This window comes from Meles meles, chromosome 11, assembly GCF_922984935.1.
Source record: "Meles meles chromosome 11, mMelMel3.1 paternal haplotype, whole genome shotgun sequence".
In the NCBI taxonomy this organism is placed as follows: Eukaryota; Metazoa; Chordata; class Mammalia; order Carnivora; family Mustelidae; genus Meles; species Meles meles.
This window is the reverse complement of record NC_060076.1, coordinates 37,210,161-37,226,416: the sequence shown is the minus strand read 5'-3', so window position 1 is coordinate 37,226,416 and position 16,256 is coordinate 37,210,161. Positions and strand designations below refer to the sequence as shown.

The following is a 16,256-nucleotide window of genomic DNA, read 5'->3' as shown; positions in this document are numbered from 1 at the left end:
GCTTGAGATGCAGAGGCACCAACCGAATGTCTTTCCCCCAAAAGACTGTGTCTTTGGCCCACAATAAAGTTAGGCTGCCAACCCAGTGATGCACCATATGGATGACAGAATGACCATGTTCAAAGTGGAAATAAGACTGAAGCCTGGCCATCGGGACACGCAAATGGTGGGAAAACCAGAAGAGGATGAAAAACAGAATGTGGCAGAGAAGGTATCATGGAGAATGAGGGACGAGTCAACTCAATCTCCAACGTCCAAAAATCTCTATTTCACAGCACACAAATTCAAATTCAAAATTATCTTGTCCTTGTAGATTATCTATCTTTGTAATCCATACCAGTGACTGGTATAAGTACTAGAAAGACCAATAAAAAGCTGACTGCGGATTATTTTCTGCACCATACTCCTCTCTAGGTAAGGCATCACAGTACTGATCCCAAAAGCATTAAGTGATTATGTTGGTACCCGTTGAACAAAAAGGATATTCTATACCTGGACATGGACAAGACTATGCAAGCAATCATCTGAAAAGGGTGAGCAGAGGAGGATGTTAAATTTAGAAAAAAAACACATCCGATACTAGAATTTTATATTAGGAAAAAAAAAACATTTTTTTTATAATACAAATTACATAAAGGTGGACATAATTAGTAATCCTCAACCACAGCATTAATGTTTAGGACTTTCAGATGCATGTAAACAACATCCACCTCAGACAGAGATTCTCTTTCTGCAACCCTTAAGATTTCTGGAGGGCAGCCCAATTCAGTCGTTGGTCAGGAAAAAGAGAGAGCTCTGCAGGCTTAACCTTACCATCCACATCAAACACAACTGGAGCTCCATCAGGCAGGCTGCACCCCCTCCCCCGCAGTCCTACTCAGTGATGATACAGACATGGGGCAAGGTGGCAGTTCATACTACAGTAAATCAGAAGGGGAAAGAGGGTGCAATCTTTAATTTTTCACATTTGAAGAGGGCCTTGACAGTAAGGGATAGCCCAAGGCCCTTCCCAGGAAAAGAAGCAGGCACAGGGGCCAGGACTCAAGGCTCCATTTTGACCCAACGTTTATTGTCCTTTTACAACATGTCATTTTTGGTTTAGAAACTGCTTGTGATTAGTTTTCCAACATTAACTCAAAAGCATGTAAAATAAAATCAACCTACTCTCTATATAAACACCCAGCAACTGTGGCCCTTCAACCTCCTGCCCAGGCTGGGTAGAAGGAAGAAGGGAGGGGCTTGGGTAGCACTGAGTGAAGTGCAGATGCTTTACTGTGGGGAGTGGCGGCGGTGCCTTGGTTCACACCCACACAAGTCTCCTGCACTGCCCCAAACTACAACAGAAATGGCGTAGGCCCAAGGCCCAATTCCCTGTTGGTAATTCACTCTCTGCCTCCCAAATAAAAATCGCTTTTATTTTATCTCTTTTGTTTGTATTTTTTTGCAACAGAAACCCCCTGTCCAGAGTCTGACTGTAGCTGAACTGTTCAGACTGAGGAATGGAGCAGGCCATGGGCACACCCCTGGTCCCTCCTGGGCAAACGCCCCCACCCTCAGGGAACAAGGTCCAGCCAGGCCAGCTCGCTGCATGCTGGCCAGCACCACTTAGCCATATAGATCATCATCATTGTCTTCCGTGTACACACTGCCACCTGTGCCGCCTCCACTGCCCTGACTAGGGCCAGCTCCACCCTGGTTTCCTGAAGGGAATCTGTATGCACAAAAGCAGAGCCAAAAAACAGAGTTAGGATAGGGCCTGTGTAGGATTTTCACAACTAACCCTCCAGCCTCCTTAGGATTTCCACAACCCTGGTTGTATAATTACCAGAAAACAACTTAAGAACTGCCCACTGTAATGAAATTACCTGAAGCTGCCAAAGCCCCGACTCTGCTGAAGGGTCTGAGCAAACATCTCATACTTCCGGATGTCATTATCACTGACAGAACGGCGGGCAAAGCGCATGGCTTCCTCAAAGTGATCTCGGCGGATCTCAGGCACTGGATCATCTTCTTCTACCTCCTATAAGGTTGGTAAACACAGACCACCAGGGCTAAAAGTCCAGCCCGAATTCCTTCCCTGGCCTTCCCTTACTGTTTCCTCTAATCCAAACCAAACAAGTTGAAAGGCCAATCTTCCTAAAACTGAGTCAGTGCCCTGTTCAAAAACCCGTCTGGGTCTGGGTCTGGAAAAAGCCCAACTGTGGCAACAAAATCACATTAGTGGTTGCCAAGGGCTTAGGGTAAAAAGAAGAAGCTGTAGTACTACAGTGGTATGAGTGAACTTTCTAGGGCAGAAATTTATCTAAACTGTGATAATAGTTACAGAACTTAAATACATTTGTCATACTTAAATACAGAGACAGTGTATATAAAAAGGATGACTTTTACTACATGTGAATCATCTCAATAAAGCTAAATTTTAAAAATAAAGTTTCTTAAAAAAACCCCAAAACCACTTAAATTTTAAAAAGATAAATGACTTTCAGCATTTACCACATCCAGATGACACCTTACCTCATGGCCTCACTTCCAGTACCATATGCCCTCTTAAATCTATCCAGGTTTCCCCCAATTCCTGCAATCCTATTTCTTGAGCCAGTTATTTGGGCTACTTATTTCCTTATTCCTTAGCCTTTACAGTTTCCCTTCATAACTCAGCTCAAACTCCAGCTCTTCCACTAAGAAGCCACTCCAATTGCTGTGACATAAGGGACTGCTTCACAGAATTAAATATATCAATAGTTTCTAAGCTTCTACAGGAGAGAAGGGGTATCTCAGAACTCCTACAAAAGGTAAAGTTTTTCATTCATTCATTTATTCATTTATGAATAAATTTATTCATTATGAAGTCTCTAACACAGTGCCAAAATATACTAGAAAACATACAAGATTATATAGGTTCCCTATCTTTATGAAGCTGACATACACACCCCAAATTCTGCATTTCATTTCAGGAGGTCCATTGACCACCAAGGAACACAGGCCCATGGATCCCAGGTTCTATTTGTTTAAGTGCACAATCATATTTTGATTTCCCTCACAGAGCCTACTTCAGGCTGAGCATACAGACTAGACTACACATCTCTCCTCAGCTTTTACAATTCCAGACTGAAGAGATTAGTACTCCATATTCTCTGTGATGTCCACCTAACAGGGCATTTATCAGGTATCTTTTCAAAACCTTACAACTCTTAACTCCGGAGCATGGTAGAGATTGCCCCTGGCTCCCCACAACTGGCACATATGGGGAAAAGATGCAAACTCACCATGGCAGATGGATTGGTCTGCCTCTCCCGTTCTCGCCTAATTTCACTCTCGATAGATTCACGGATGGCCAGCTTGCAAGCACGCTGGCAAATTTCTGTCAGGTCAGCTCCAGAGAAGCCATTAGTCATCTTAGCCAGGAACTCCAAATCCACATCCTAAAAGAAGCAAGAGCTACCTTACCATTTAGCCTCTCCTCCCCTGCAGTACAGTGATCTCTGAGCCACCCAAGCACTCCTAATATTAGTCTGTGCCATCTTCTGCCACTGTTTTACTCCTGATTATGAATTGTATTAATACCTTCCAATCTTCCATCTTTCCCTGACATCCCTAACCCCAATGGATTTCCCCAATGGAATCTTTTCCAGGAATCGAACTCCATACTACACTGAGCACTCACAGAAATCCCTTATCACCAATGCCCTTGCACCTGCCTTGGCAACTGGAGACTTGCGCAGGTTGGCCTTGAGGATGGCAACACGGGACTTCTCATCAGGAAGAGGAATATAGATGAGCTGATCGAGACGGCCAGGTCGCAGGATAGCAGGATCAATAATGTCAGGCCGATTGGTAGCGCCAATAATAAACACATTCTTTTTTGTAGACATGCCATCCATTTCTGTCAGGATCTGATTGATGACTCGGTCTGCAGCCCCACCGCCATCTCCAATGTTGCCACCACGGGCCTTGGCAATTGAATCCAGCTCATCAAAGAACAGTACACAGGGGGCAGCTTGGCGGGCCTATGGGAGAGATACATGGACTCAAGCATTAACATAACTGGGTCTCTCAGACCTGAGAAGGAAAGGAAATTAAAGTGATCTTCACTGCTCCAGAACAAGATGGCTTCAATTCTCCCAAGAAAAAGCTACCTTGCTGCCCAACAAGTGAATAGACAGCTCAACTGCTTGTAGCTCACCTTGTCAAAGATTTCCCTGACATTGGCTTCAGACTCTCCAAACCACATGGTGAGCAGCTCAGGACCCTTGATGGAGATGAAGTTGGCCTGGCACTCATTAGCAATGGCTTTGGCCAGCAAGGTTTTCCCACAGCCAGGAGGTCCATAGAAGAGTACTCCCTTGGAGGGTGTCATGCCAAACTTGAGGAATTTGTCTGGATGCTCCACAGGATACTAGGAAGAAAAGGAAAGATGGTTTGGCATACCCCCATCGTCTGAAACAAACCTAACCAAACAGCAGCATCCCTCCCATGGTGTAAAATCTGGTTCTCTAGGGGCAGGGTCCTTGGTCCTGTAAATTGAGAATAGTAGGTTCATGAATTATGCTCTCACAATTCTTGAACTCAACTATCAAAACCCCAAGCTACCTACAATATACTGAAGCAGTGACTCACTCTGGACCAGTTACCCTACCTGGACCAGCTCCTGAAGCTCACGTTTGACATCCTCCAGGCCCCCAATGTCCTCCCAGGTCACCTGTGGTACCTCCACCACAGTTTCCCTCAGTGCTGATGGATTGCTCTGGCTCAGGGCCCACTAAAAAAGAAAAAATGGGGATGAGATTTACCAAAGGAAAGGTCGAAATGCATGTGTGTATACCTGAGATGGGGTGCAGTACTTACCCGGAAGTCATCCATAGTAACTGCCAGAGAGTTCATGACTTCAGCATCAATAGTCTCATCCTCTAAGTCAATGAGGTCCATCTTCTTGCGGATAGCTTGAAGAGCAGCTTCCGAGCACAGGGCTGCTAAGTCAGCGCCCACATGCCCATGAGTCTCATTGGCGACCTGCAGAGAAAAGATCTACTTACCACTCTGTAAGACCTAGCTGCCTTAGGAGGCTCAGAGACTACAGAATCATGGCCCCTTCCCAATCCTCCTATCTCTGAGTCCTCCCATTTCCCTAAACACATACTAGCAGTTCTTTCACTGGCTGGGTTTTAAGTAGTCAAGCCTAGAGTTGGGGCCTGGAAATAAAGCTGACCTCAAAGTTCTGGTTTACTTGGTGTCAACAGAGAAATAATATGCCAGCTCCAGTTTCCTGGATTCAATCTCAGATCACTTCCTTTCCCCTGCCCAAGAATCAAAATCAGTCTCTTTACTTTACATCTTAAGCTTATGTTCAGTTTAACTGTCTGGGAACAGGTATCATAACTCAGGGCCAGCCCTTTTCATCACTCCACCTGCTCCAGGTCCACATCGTCTGCCAGCTTCATGTTCTTGGTATGGATCTGAAGAATTTCCAAGCGTCCTGTAGCGTCAGGGATTCCAATATCTACCTCCCTGTCAAAGCGACCTGTGGGACAGTGTGTGAACACAGACAGGGCTCATTTTTGGTCCAGAGGGAAGAAGGGACAAGTCTCAGGTGACCAACAATCCCTGTCTGTCCAGGACTATCCTGGAACTGATAGTTCCATGTCCTGGGAAACTCCTCAGTCTTAGGCAAACCACAATGGCTGGTCACCCTAGACAGGACACGGAATAAGGGAAAGGACCCCAGGCTCTATCACTGCAAGGAGCTTCAAGAAATCCTCAGATTAAATGAAGGACAGGCATGGGATCAAAGAGATTCAGCTCAGTAAAGCTATAGTCTCCCTTTGAGCAAGAGGAGGGTTGAAAGAAATCTGGGGTCCTTACCAAATCGCCGAAGGGCTGGGTCAATGCTATTGGGTCTGTTTGTTGCTGCCATTACAATCACATGTGCTCTCTGCTTTAGACCATCCATGAGCGTCAACAACTGTGATACAATACGCCGTTCCACCTCCCCGTGGGTCTGTCAGGACAGGATGTCTGGTCAGAAGTGAAGTGAGGACCTTTCAACCCCCACTATCCCCTCGGATAAGTTCCTACTTTCTCTCTTTTGGGAGCGATGGCATCTAGTTCATCAATGAAAATGATAGCAGGAGCATTCTTCTCAGCCTCCTCAAAGGCTTTACGAAGGTTGCTCTCAGACTCACCAGCCAACTTGCTCATGATCTCAGGACCTGAAAGGATACAGAATTCAAACAATGACAAAACGGTATCCTTTTTCAATCCTAAAAGAAATAATCTCTTATCTGCCCAGCCCAGAGACAGGCACTGCATGAAAATGTGGTAACTTCTGCCTACTTTCTCAGAGACTCTACCAGACACTATCCCAGGACAGCCACCAAACTAGGCTGGAGAGAAGTCAAGGAACTCACAACACCTATCTCACAGTCAAGCTATAAATGTCAAGACGAAAGCACATGCTCTGTGACTTCTGGCCAGAGTAGGAGAAGCGGCGCACCAGTTAGACCTCTATCATTCTCAAGGAGCCAGGTGATCTCAGCCAGTCTTCCTCCAAAACCTCTCAAATAAATCTGCAGACAAAATTTGAGTTCTCCTTCTAACTTGCTCCCTCTAAATGCCTTCAGCCTTTCCACAATCTTTCTCAAAGGGGGATAAGTCGGGGACACCAGGGTACAATACCTTCCCCTTGTTGCTTATCTGTCTATAATGTACCCTAGCAGAAAAGAGATGATGAATACATGAGGGCATGTGTGGAAATAAACGCCCGTGAGTTCTCCAGCTCATGAATCTGGATCATGCTCAGCTCAGAGTATGGTCCAGCCAAACAAACGTGAATCAATTCTCCTACCATTGATCAAGAAGAAGAAGGCTCCAGTCTCATTTGCCACAGCTCGGGCAATTAGGGTCTTCCCAGTCCCAGGAGGTCCATACAGCAGGATTCCCCGAGGAGGCTGAGGACCAGTACAGAGGATATGTTTAGGTTCAGAGTCCTACCTTCTCCCAACCCCATCCACTCTAAAATGGTTTGACTGTGGCTCTATCTAGAGAGGGTGAGAATCAATCAAAGCTTGACCCTGAGATCAATAAAAATAAGTTCTCAGCATTAACTGCTAGGAAAACAGTTTACTTCAGATCATACTCCTTCATTCCTCTTATTAGCAGAGAAAATACAGTCTGAACACTGACGTCTATGACATTTATGACATACACTGCATACAAGACTCAGAGCACAGAAACCACCTAAGCGACTCTAATGTGGCTAAGTCTAAAGACCCTGGACTATAAAATAGCAAGAGGCCACTAGGTCAAGGGCTTGACTTTGGGCAGACAAGGGCCAGGACTAGCTTAGCCACCTAAGTGGCCTCATTCACAGGCTGCACATGGGAAATGTCCACACAAAAGGTAAAATTATTTGTATGGTACATACTAGATAAAGGGGTAATTTCATCTTCAGTGTGCCCCATGATATGCAAATGGTTAGGAAGTTACATTATAGATCTGCAGTTCTCAAATGTTTTGGATTCAGGACCCTTCACACTGCAAATTTCCTGAAAGTTCTACTTCTGTTAGGTGATACCACTGCAAACAAGCTGGCAAACTATGATATTTGTTTTTATAGGGTCCATGAGATAACAATGTTTTTTTACATTTTTAAAGGACTGCTTTAAAAAAAAAAAAAAAGAAAGACAGGTAACAAAGAATGGACCTACCTGATTCTACATTAGTCACCAGCCAAGATTATGTCCCACGGGGCCCAGCATGCTTACCTTAACACCAATTGCCTTAAAGAGGGCAGGATGTCTGAGGGGTAGCTCTACCATCTCCTTTATCTGGGCCAGCTGTTTTCTGCAGCCACCAATGTCATCATAGCCTACTTCATTCAAGGATTCTTCCTCATCCTGGATATAGAGACAAAGAAAAAAGAAGGCGGGATATTAGTAACAGCGAAAGTTGAGCTTCTCTAAACCCTTCTATAATCTAGTGTAGGGAAATCTGTTCTAGGATTTCTGCTAAGGGGATCCTGACTCAAAGAACAACTCTAAAAATCCCAAAGCTAAGATTTCTAGCACAGCCTTTCCCTTTCGCACGACTATCCTTAGTAGTATTACTGGTAAGGGTTCCCCCATAGACTTAAAGCTGGAAACTGGGAAACAAGCAGAAGTCTGGATGCCATCATCAATATCACTTCTACAAAAATTATTCTAACCACTTAAGATCTTTCGGGTTCAATCTAGATTTTATTTTATTTTAAAGATTTTATCAGAGAGAGCACACAAGCAGGGAGAGGGACAGACACAGAGAGAAGCAGGCTCCCCGCTGAGCAAGGAGCCCAATCCAAGACTTGATCCCAGAATCCTGAGATCATGACTTGAGCTGAAGGCAGACGCTTAACTGAGCAACCCAGGCATCTCAATAATCTAGATCTTAAAAATCACCGGTATTGGGGTGCCTGGGTGGCTCGGTGGGTTAAGCCTCTGCCTTCAGCTCAGGTGATGATCTGAGGGTCCTGGGATCAAGCCCCACATCGGGCTCTCTGCTCTGCGGGGGGGCTGCTTCCCCCCCCTTCTCTCTGCCTGCTTATGGTCTCTGTCAAATAAATAAACAAAATCTTAAAAAAAAAAAAATCACTGGTATCACATACTTCTAAGAAACACACAGGTCTGAAAATGAATAGGTGAGAAATTTTCCCACCTCTGGAAAGGAGCTTAGTTCCAAAGAGCATCCAGTTTTATTTTATTTTAATTTTTTTTTTGGTGGGGAGAGAAGGAAAGGGAAAGAGAAAATCTTTTTTTGTTGTTGTTGTTTTTAAAGATTTTATTTAATTATTTGACCCAAAGAGAGACAGAGAGCAGGAACATAAGCAAGGGGAGTGGAAGAGGGAGAAGCTGAGCAGGGAGCCTAATGCAGGGCTTGATCCCAGGACTCTGGGATCATGACCTGAGCAGAAGGCAGATGCTTAACCACCGGAGCCACCCAGGCACCCCAGGAAAGAGAAAATCTTAACCAGGCTCCATACCTAGCACAGAGTCCAAAGCGGGGCTTGATCTCACAACCCTGAGATCATAACCTGAGTTGAAATCAAGAGACGCTTAACTGACCAAGCAACCCAGGTGTCCCAAAGAGTACCAACCCAATTTTAGTAGTTATCACATGACTGCCCCACTTTTGTAATTATGAAACTGGGTACTGGAATGAAGGAGAGAACTCACCTCTCGTTTGATAGGCTCCCCTTCACAGTGGATCACTGTGTCTGGAGCAACAATGCAGTAAGGGCTGGGATCTGTCTCCACTACTTTGAACTCTACAGCACGCATTCCACCCCGGACAAGAAAAATGTCTCCTGTGAGAGCAATTAGCACAAGTGAAATCAGAGGGGTCAAATAACAGAGCAAGTGAGAATTCCTCATCAGTACCTAGAGTCTAAAATGCCAAATTCATTAGATATTGCTCTTTTCCCTTCCCACCTCCACTTTATTAAGCATTAGGCAAAAGGAAAAAGCTAAGCTGTGAAGAGTCCCACTGCCACTCAAGGACACTGAACAAAACCTTATGGGTTTTCTGGTACATCAGGTTTTAGCCTCTGGCCTAAAGCCCATAAGGTTTTTGACTTTTGGGCTATAAGTAACCAAGCTTTCACAACCACCACCAATGGTCAGGATGTGTTAAATATTAAATACACTTTGGACTGGAATACAGTCAAAAGTGCCCAAGTCCTCCTCCTGGGACAAAAGAAGATAGATTACTCTACTGAAACAGGGAGTGGAAGTAGGAAATGGGGCAGGGGAAAGGGAGAAAGAGGGAAGGAGAGTACACATAAGCATGTGTGCAGAATATATGTATAAGCACACATATATGAGACACACATATATGAGAATGAGATAAAGACAATCCAAGGTTTACTCCTAGGTAGCCCTACAACCAACCATCCTTAAACTCAGTCCCTAAATTATCTCTCACCTTTCCGGATGGGTCGATAAGCTTCCAGGAAGTATGGCTTAAGGTATACCTCGAAGAGATTGCCAGTGATGCCTTCCACCGTGTCATCGATGGGTAGCACATGGATACGTTTGCCGTATTTCACATCAGGGCACGGCTGGATGCTGAGGATGACAAGCAGACTCCACATTACCAACCACACTGCAGCCCCAAGCACTGGGTGTCCGAAAGGGCCTGGCACAGAGAGCTGATGGCGAGCGAAAGAGAAAAGGTAGGGATGGCTTTAGGTGAAGAGAGGCAGGACGGTAGTGTGAGAGTGAGGACAAAGGAGCAGCCAAGTAGAACTAAGACAAGTCATACTCAGGTCGGGTAGTAGCAGGAGCCATTAAAAAAAGCTGGGACGCCTGGGTGGCTCAGTGGGTTAAAGCCTCTGCCTTCGGCTCAGGTCATGATCCCAGGGTCCTGGGATCGAGCCCCACATCGGGCTCTCTGCTCCACAGAGAGCCTGCTTCCTCCTCTCTCTCTGCCTGCCTCTCTGCCTAGTTGTGATTTCTGTCTGTCAAATTAATAAAATATTAAAAAAAAAAAAAAAAAAAGATAAAGCTACTAGGGCTGCTCACTCCTCAGCAGCAAGCCAAAAGGAAGACTCACACATGTAAAGTCCCCAAAATAAAACAGGAGGAAGGGTCTTTAGTGAGAGATATCCAAAGATGACACATTCTGTATCAGTAACACAATATTACAAAGGGAGGCCTCAGACAAGTGTCAGGATCAAAGAAACAGAACTGAAAAAAATCATCTCAGCCAAGTGATCAGAGCATCTTGACAAAGTGACTAAGCACCTCTAAGAAGAAGGCTACATGAAACCTAGAATCTGTGAAAAATAATCAGAAGTTTGACATGTTCCTGCCCAGATGACAGGTGGTTGAACAGCAGTGGCTAATGATGACTCCAAAATGGGGAAGCCTCTTGCCTAAAGTTAAGTCCAAAATCACTCCAACTGAAGCTGTTCAGGGGTCTGACTCAAACTATGCCTCCCTCCTATATTAACTTGGATCCTTAAAAAAATTTACTTGGAGTCCACCCTCTGTGCCCACACTTCTACCTCATTCTGGCCCCAACACAAGCCATTATTTCAACATAACAGTGAGACCATTTTATAGACACACACCCTCAAATGGCATCCTAAACCAGTGTCTAGCATGTGATAAATTGTACCTCTGGCAAAGAAAGAAAAGGAAGGAAAGAAGGAAGGAAGGAAGACAAGCATCATGAAAGTCATAGAAAACCAATTTGTAAAGAAAAAAAAAAAGAAAGAAATCCAATTTGTCCCAAGGGTCAGCAGAAGTAAATTCTGAAGTCCCAGAGAGGAAGAAACAAAACCTAGACAGTCTTGCTATAGTAAGTCTTCTCATGGCTAGGAGGCTTCTGCTATGTGTAGCTGCCAAGGACTTCGCTGGGGTCCTGTCTATAATTCGGGCTGTCTCTGGCCTCCCATCCCTGAGGGGACAAGAACCTCACACACACCTGATGACATCTCCTAGGTGTACGCGAAGGTTGTTCCGAACAACTCTATTCATTCGAATCTTCTCATCGGAACATGTGTCATCAGAAAGCACAATGCACACAGCTTCCCTCCTCTTCTTTCCTTTCAGCAACACTGTGTCACCTCGGAACAACTGCAGCTCATCCATCTTGGGCTGAGAAAAGAAGGTTAAGGGCTTTGGGTCACCGGGCCAGGGGGTAAGCACCAGCCCTGGAAGCTAGAATACCCAGTAAACCCTGCTCTATCTGCAGCCACTACAAAAAAAAAAAAAAAAAGAGCAAAACAAACAAACAAAAAACATGGAAAGAAACCTGGAAAAGCCCTCAGGTTAAGTGTAATGAGTAAAGATTAGACCTTGGACCCAACTTACCTGGGACAAAGACACCACACTGTTGTCCTCATTGATGGCTTCATCAACAATTAACCGATTAGGGCGGTTCTTCTGTTTAAGAATGGCTGTTGATAAGTCATCACCTTTTGAACTAGAAAGAAAATGAAGTTAGTCCCAATACAGACTCCAGTCCCAACGGCCCCACCAGTCACTAAAACTCACACTTAGGAAAGAAATAGTGGATAAATGAAGCTGTCCCTAAACCAGAGAGGTGAGATAAAAGATATTCAGCCAAGGTCATATAGCGTAACATTTAGCACATACAGTTCCCATTCCAGCAGCTCTTGGTATTCTGAGCACTGGTATCCTAGCTGTAAAGGCCCCAAGTGATCTTGCCCCAGAGTCAGGAAACTATGACCTGAGAAGACTAAATAGATGTAGAGGCTGAATAACAATTAAGAGAAATGACAACAGTCTTAATATGAGACAGCTATTAGCAGAAGGGGCTCGCAGTAAGACCTGCTAGGTCTGAATCCCAACCCTGCCACTGCTTAATTGTGATCTTGGGCAAGTTACTTAACCTCTCTGGAAGTTGATGTCCTCATTTGTAGAGAGGTGAATACAGTAGTACCTATCTTAGAGGATTATTGTCTTAAGTGAGATAATGAATGCAAAATGTTCAACACAATGCCTGGCACATGGTATTAATGGTCACAATGATTAGCACTGCAGAACAAAGCATAAGCTCTTTCTTTGCTAACCTTCTTGGAGAATGAAGTGAGCAAGACAACTTCCTGTAGGGCTCAGCGAAGCCCCAAGTCCCACCAAGCAAGCCTGGGGACAATGAAGCAAAATCATTAGCACTACTGTCCTTACTGGCTATACCAGCTGAATGCCAGCCCATTTGATATACCACAGAAATGCCAAGCATAAAGACCATGATATTTGGGGAAAACAAAACAACTCAACTAACACATATGAAACCTTCAAAAAGACGGCCAAGCTCAAAAACAGCTTCACAAATCACTGCAAAGACATATAATTCCACAATGTTGGCTCAAAAAGTCAAAACCAAGAAATGCTGAGACATGGAGCAAATCCAAATCCCTCACCCAAATCAAGACTGCCTGAGTCTAAGCTCGGTTTAGGCCCTCTAAATAATTTCAATCATTTCCCTGAAAATTATTCACTTTATACCAACTTTTTACCTACCTCTTCTTCAATCTTCAGTAACTAGACTCAGTGGGCTTTCCCTCTGAAAAGCTATCCTCTTTTACTAAGGCTCAGGAAAACCTGAACATTAACCAAAACAGGGAGACCAGAAAACAGAGAAAATGAAGAAATAAAAAGGAATCTTTCCCATTAATTATTCCTTCAGTTAACAAATTAGCAAGTATACATTACAGGCCAGGCACCCTCCTATGTTGGATGTATCTTCACAACTTGCAAGAAAAAAAAAGATGCCTATATTCCAGAATACCAGTGAGGGTGTTGTGGGTTTCTCCATCTTTTGGTCCTGATATACCCAACAGAAATACAAATCCCATTCATCAGGAAATCTGCTGATCCTCTCACATAGGCTGCGTCTTTAATAATCACCTTAAAACTGATTTCTAAGAGTGGAATTTTCTCAGCTTAAACTTGCCTCCTCAACCTAAAAATGTAGCACTCTGGGCACAATAGCAGGCCGACTCTTCCAGTGCTTATCAACACACTGGAGAACAAGTATGGTCAATATGGCAGCTGAAGACAATTCCATCCCATCAACTCTCCCCCTCTCCCACACATCAAAATACCTTCCAAAGACTGCCCACCTTCCTGTTTAATCTATGGTACTGGGGCTAGAGAAAAATAAAACGCCACATGCCTCTAGTCATCACAGTTTATATTTTAACCCCAAAGCTGCATTCTAGGAAAACTTATCTGCCTACCATTCCTGACCCTGGCAATGGAGATGAGCAGTATGTCCTTCCCTTAAGGTAAAGACCTTTACTTCCCTATCTATCTACTAAGATCAAAGGAAGTAACCTCTAAAAGAGAGCTTCAGCCTGATCGTGGGCCAACAGCAGTCCTGGAGGCTCTTTGGGGACATCCCCCATTGTCTTCTGCATGAGTCAGGCCCTTTCCAGAACTCCAATGGGCCACAGGGGACTTGGAGGGAATTCAGGTAAGAGTCATCAAGATGACCTAGAGGTTAGAAACCATCTATGATGCCAGGTTCCAAGAATTTTGAATTCTTATTTTAGCCTTGAAAATAAATGACTGACTAAATAACCTAAGAGAGTATTAATAAGTAATGGTCCTTTTAAAGACACCCAAGTAATACTTCATCTCGGTTTAGAGGGGGAAAAAACAAAAAACACACCTCAAAAAACTTAATTCTCTTCAAGTCAGGAAAATGATTTGCATAAGAGTTTCCACAGGATGGCTTTTTTTTTTTTTTTCTTTTTCAGTATCTAAAGCTCTTGATTCTAAATATAATGGGCAGAGGGGCTGAGGTAGTCATCTCTTATCTGATGCTTTCCTGAGGAATTGACCGCCCAAGATTTCTCAACACAGCGGTTTGGAGAAAGGAGCGTGCATGTTCAAAGAGTTAGAGCAACTCTAACCTCATCACAAAGGCTGATATCCAGGAAGGCCCGCAAATTACAAACTGAGATTCGAACTTTAGCAAACGCCCAAAACAGTAGAAAAAAGTTCCTACTTCCCGCCCCCACTTCCTAACATTAAGGAAAACTGACTAAAGCTTTATCATGTGAACAACCAACAAAAACTACGAAGGCCAGAAACCTAGGGCCCGCCCTCTAACAGCCCCTCCCTACTCAGGTCGTGAGGATGTCAACCAAGGGACAGGCCGACCCAGCTCCGAAAAAGCCGCCGTGAGCTTCCCTGAGCTCGCCGAGTCTTCCCCGTTCCCCGCTCCGGCCTCCGCCTGTCTCCCAGCTCCTAAGGCCTTCACGTGGCCCAAAGTCCACGCCCACCGGGCCCAGTTAGGGCGTCAGGCCGACGGGGCCCGCTCCCTCCGGGGACCAAAAGCCTTCCGGGGATAGTAGACCTGATCGCAGGTGGGCGCCCTAAGGCCTTGGGGCTCCGCGCCGGCCATGTGGACCGGAGACCTCACGAGAACGGGACAGCGGTTCCCAGGGAGCCAATCAGGCCGGCCGGGCCTGCATGACACAGCACGATCTGGCCCAGGCCCCGACCCAGGCCCAACGCAAGCCCGACCTAGGGGGCGCGCGGCTGCGCAGCCAGGCCCAGACCGGACCGCGGCCCCTCATCGCCCCCCTTCTTCTGCTTTCCCTGTCTCCCTCCTTCCCTGCCTCCGCCTCTTATACGCGCCCACGGCCAGGCCCCACCGGGCCTACCCAGCACGGCGAGTCCCCAGGTGCGCGCACCCGCAGCAGGCGGGCGGGCGCGCGCACACACTCACTCAGCTCCAGAGGCCATGGCGCGCGCCTCTCCCGGCCGGCGGCTGTGGCGGCCCGCGGGTAACGGCTACAAGGGGTGGCAGGCGACCGACTGGGCCGGGGCTCGGCTCTCCCAGGCAGGGGGCGAGCTGCGGTGACAAACCCGCAGGCGGCCTCCTTCTCGTTTCCTCCTAGCGGCACCGAGGCGGTAGGCGGGCGATATACACTGGCTCAGGATCCGGGAGGGGGCAGCGGCAGCGGCAGCGACGACTCAAACGACGGCTGCAGACGCTGCGCTGAGACTGAACCCAGAAGAGCCGAATCATCGGAAGGAGAGGTGCTCTCACCTCAGCCAATCAGCGCCTGGCCTGGGGACTCCCTCCCGCCTCTCCGCGCCTCTCCCCAGCAACCCGCCGACCAGAGCCAATCAGGAAATTCGCTTGTGGCCTGGCTCCCGCCTCAGGGATGCAACACGCCTAGTAACGCCACGGCAATTGGCCGCAGCGCTACGCTTCCTCGACGGATTGGAATTTGCGACCAATCAACGGAAAGGATGGGGCCAGATCGACGGGCGAAAAAAAGAGCCTTTAATCCCTGGGAGGCGGACTTTCCCACTTGGCTCCAGTTCATTGGTTCCTGATTTTACCCTGCTGAAGAACCTGGCACAATGGATTGAACCCTTGTATTAGCTAGTCCTGTTGCAGTGATAACCTACACACCATTTTCTTCCCAAACCTGAGTATCCACCCTAAACCTTCTCCTGGCTCCTTCAAAACGCTGGCTGGAGCCATGCCTACTCTGAATCCTTTGACTAGCACCCCAGCTTTTAATCCACTCCACCCTATTCTTGTGGCACCCTCTGGTAACCCTAATCCCATAGGCTTTACAGTTCCTCAGGGCTTGGAGGTACATGCTTCCTCTTACCACTGGGTATTTACAAAGAGGAGTCTAAAGAGAACCACAAAACCCAGTAGATTCAATAGAACCCAAAGCAGCAAGAAAATTGCATGCTGAGACTTGAAGTCCTTGGGCCCCAAATGCC

The 16,256-nt window shown here is 46.1% G+C and overlaps 1 protein-coding gene across 3 annotated transcripts; it reads right to left on the bottom strand.

Annotated features, from left to right (window-relative positions):
* Positions 1-1,048: 1,048 nt before the first annotated feature.
* LOC123952901 (valosin containing protein) lies at positions 1,049-15,575 on the bottom strand. Of its 3 annotated transcripts, XM_046022532.1 has the most exons (18): positions 15,238-15,574; positions 12,569-12,641; positions 11,847-11,958; positions 11,458-11,630; positions 9,952-10,094; positions 9,204-9,334; positions 7,761-7,892; positions 6,842-6,944; positions 6,073-6,206; positions 5,860-5,995; positions 5,406-5,518; positions 4,846-5,010; positions 4,637-4,759; positions 4,184-4,396; positions 3,699-4,007; positions 3,267-3,422; positions 1,866-2,020; positions 1,049-1,711 (listed from the first exon to the last, which is right to left on the bottom strand). In XM_046022532.1, exons 4-18 carry the CDS (start codon positions 11,622-11,624, stop codon positions 1,606-1,608), a joined length of 2,286 nt encoding a protein of 761 aa, XP_045878488.1. In that variant the 5' UTR covers positions 11,625-11,630; positions 11,847-11,958; positions 12,569-12,641; positions 15,238-15,574; the 3' UTR covers positions 1,049-1,605. The 3 variants fall into 3 exon arrangements, with proteins under 3 accessions (XP_045878488.1, XP_045878487.1, XP_045878489.1); XM_046022531.1 differs by lacking the exon at positions 12,569-12,641 and having other exon boundaries at positions 15,238-15,575; XM_046022533.1 differs by lacking the exons at positions 12,569-12,641; positions 15,238-15,574 and adding an exon at positions 13,836-13,854.
* Between the last annotated feature and the right edge of the window lie 681 nt (positions 15,576-16,256).

Bases quoted from the DNA above. Each gene is read 5' to 3' on its own strand.
- LOC123952901 (XM_046022531.1), bottom strand. The intron at 6,945-7,760 runs GTAAGCATGCTG...ACTGGTCCTCAG, and splicing joins TTAAGGCAATTGGTGTTAAG to CCTCCTCGGGGAATCCTGCT. The intron at 4,397-4,636 runs GTAGGGTAACTG...TTTTCTTCCTAG, and splicing joins AGCTTCAGGAGCTGGTCCAG to TATCCTGTGGAGCATCCAGA.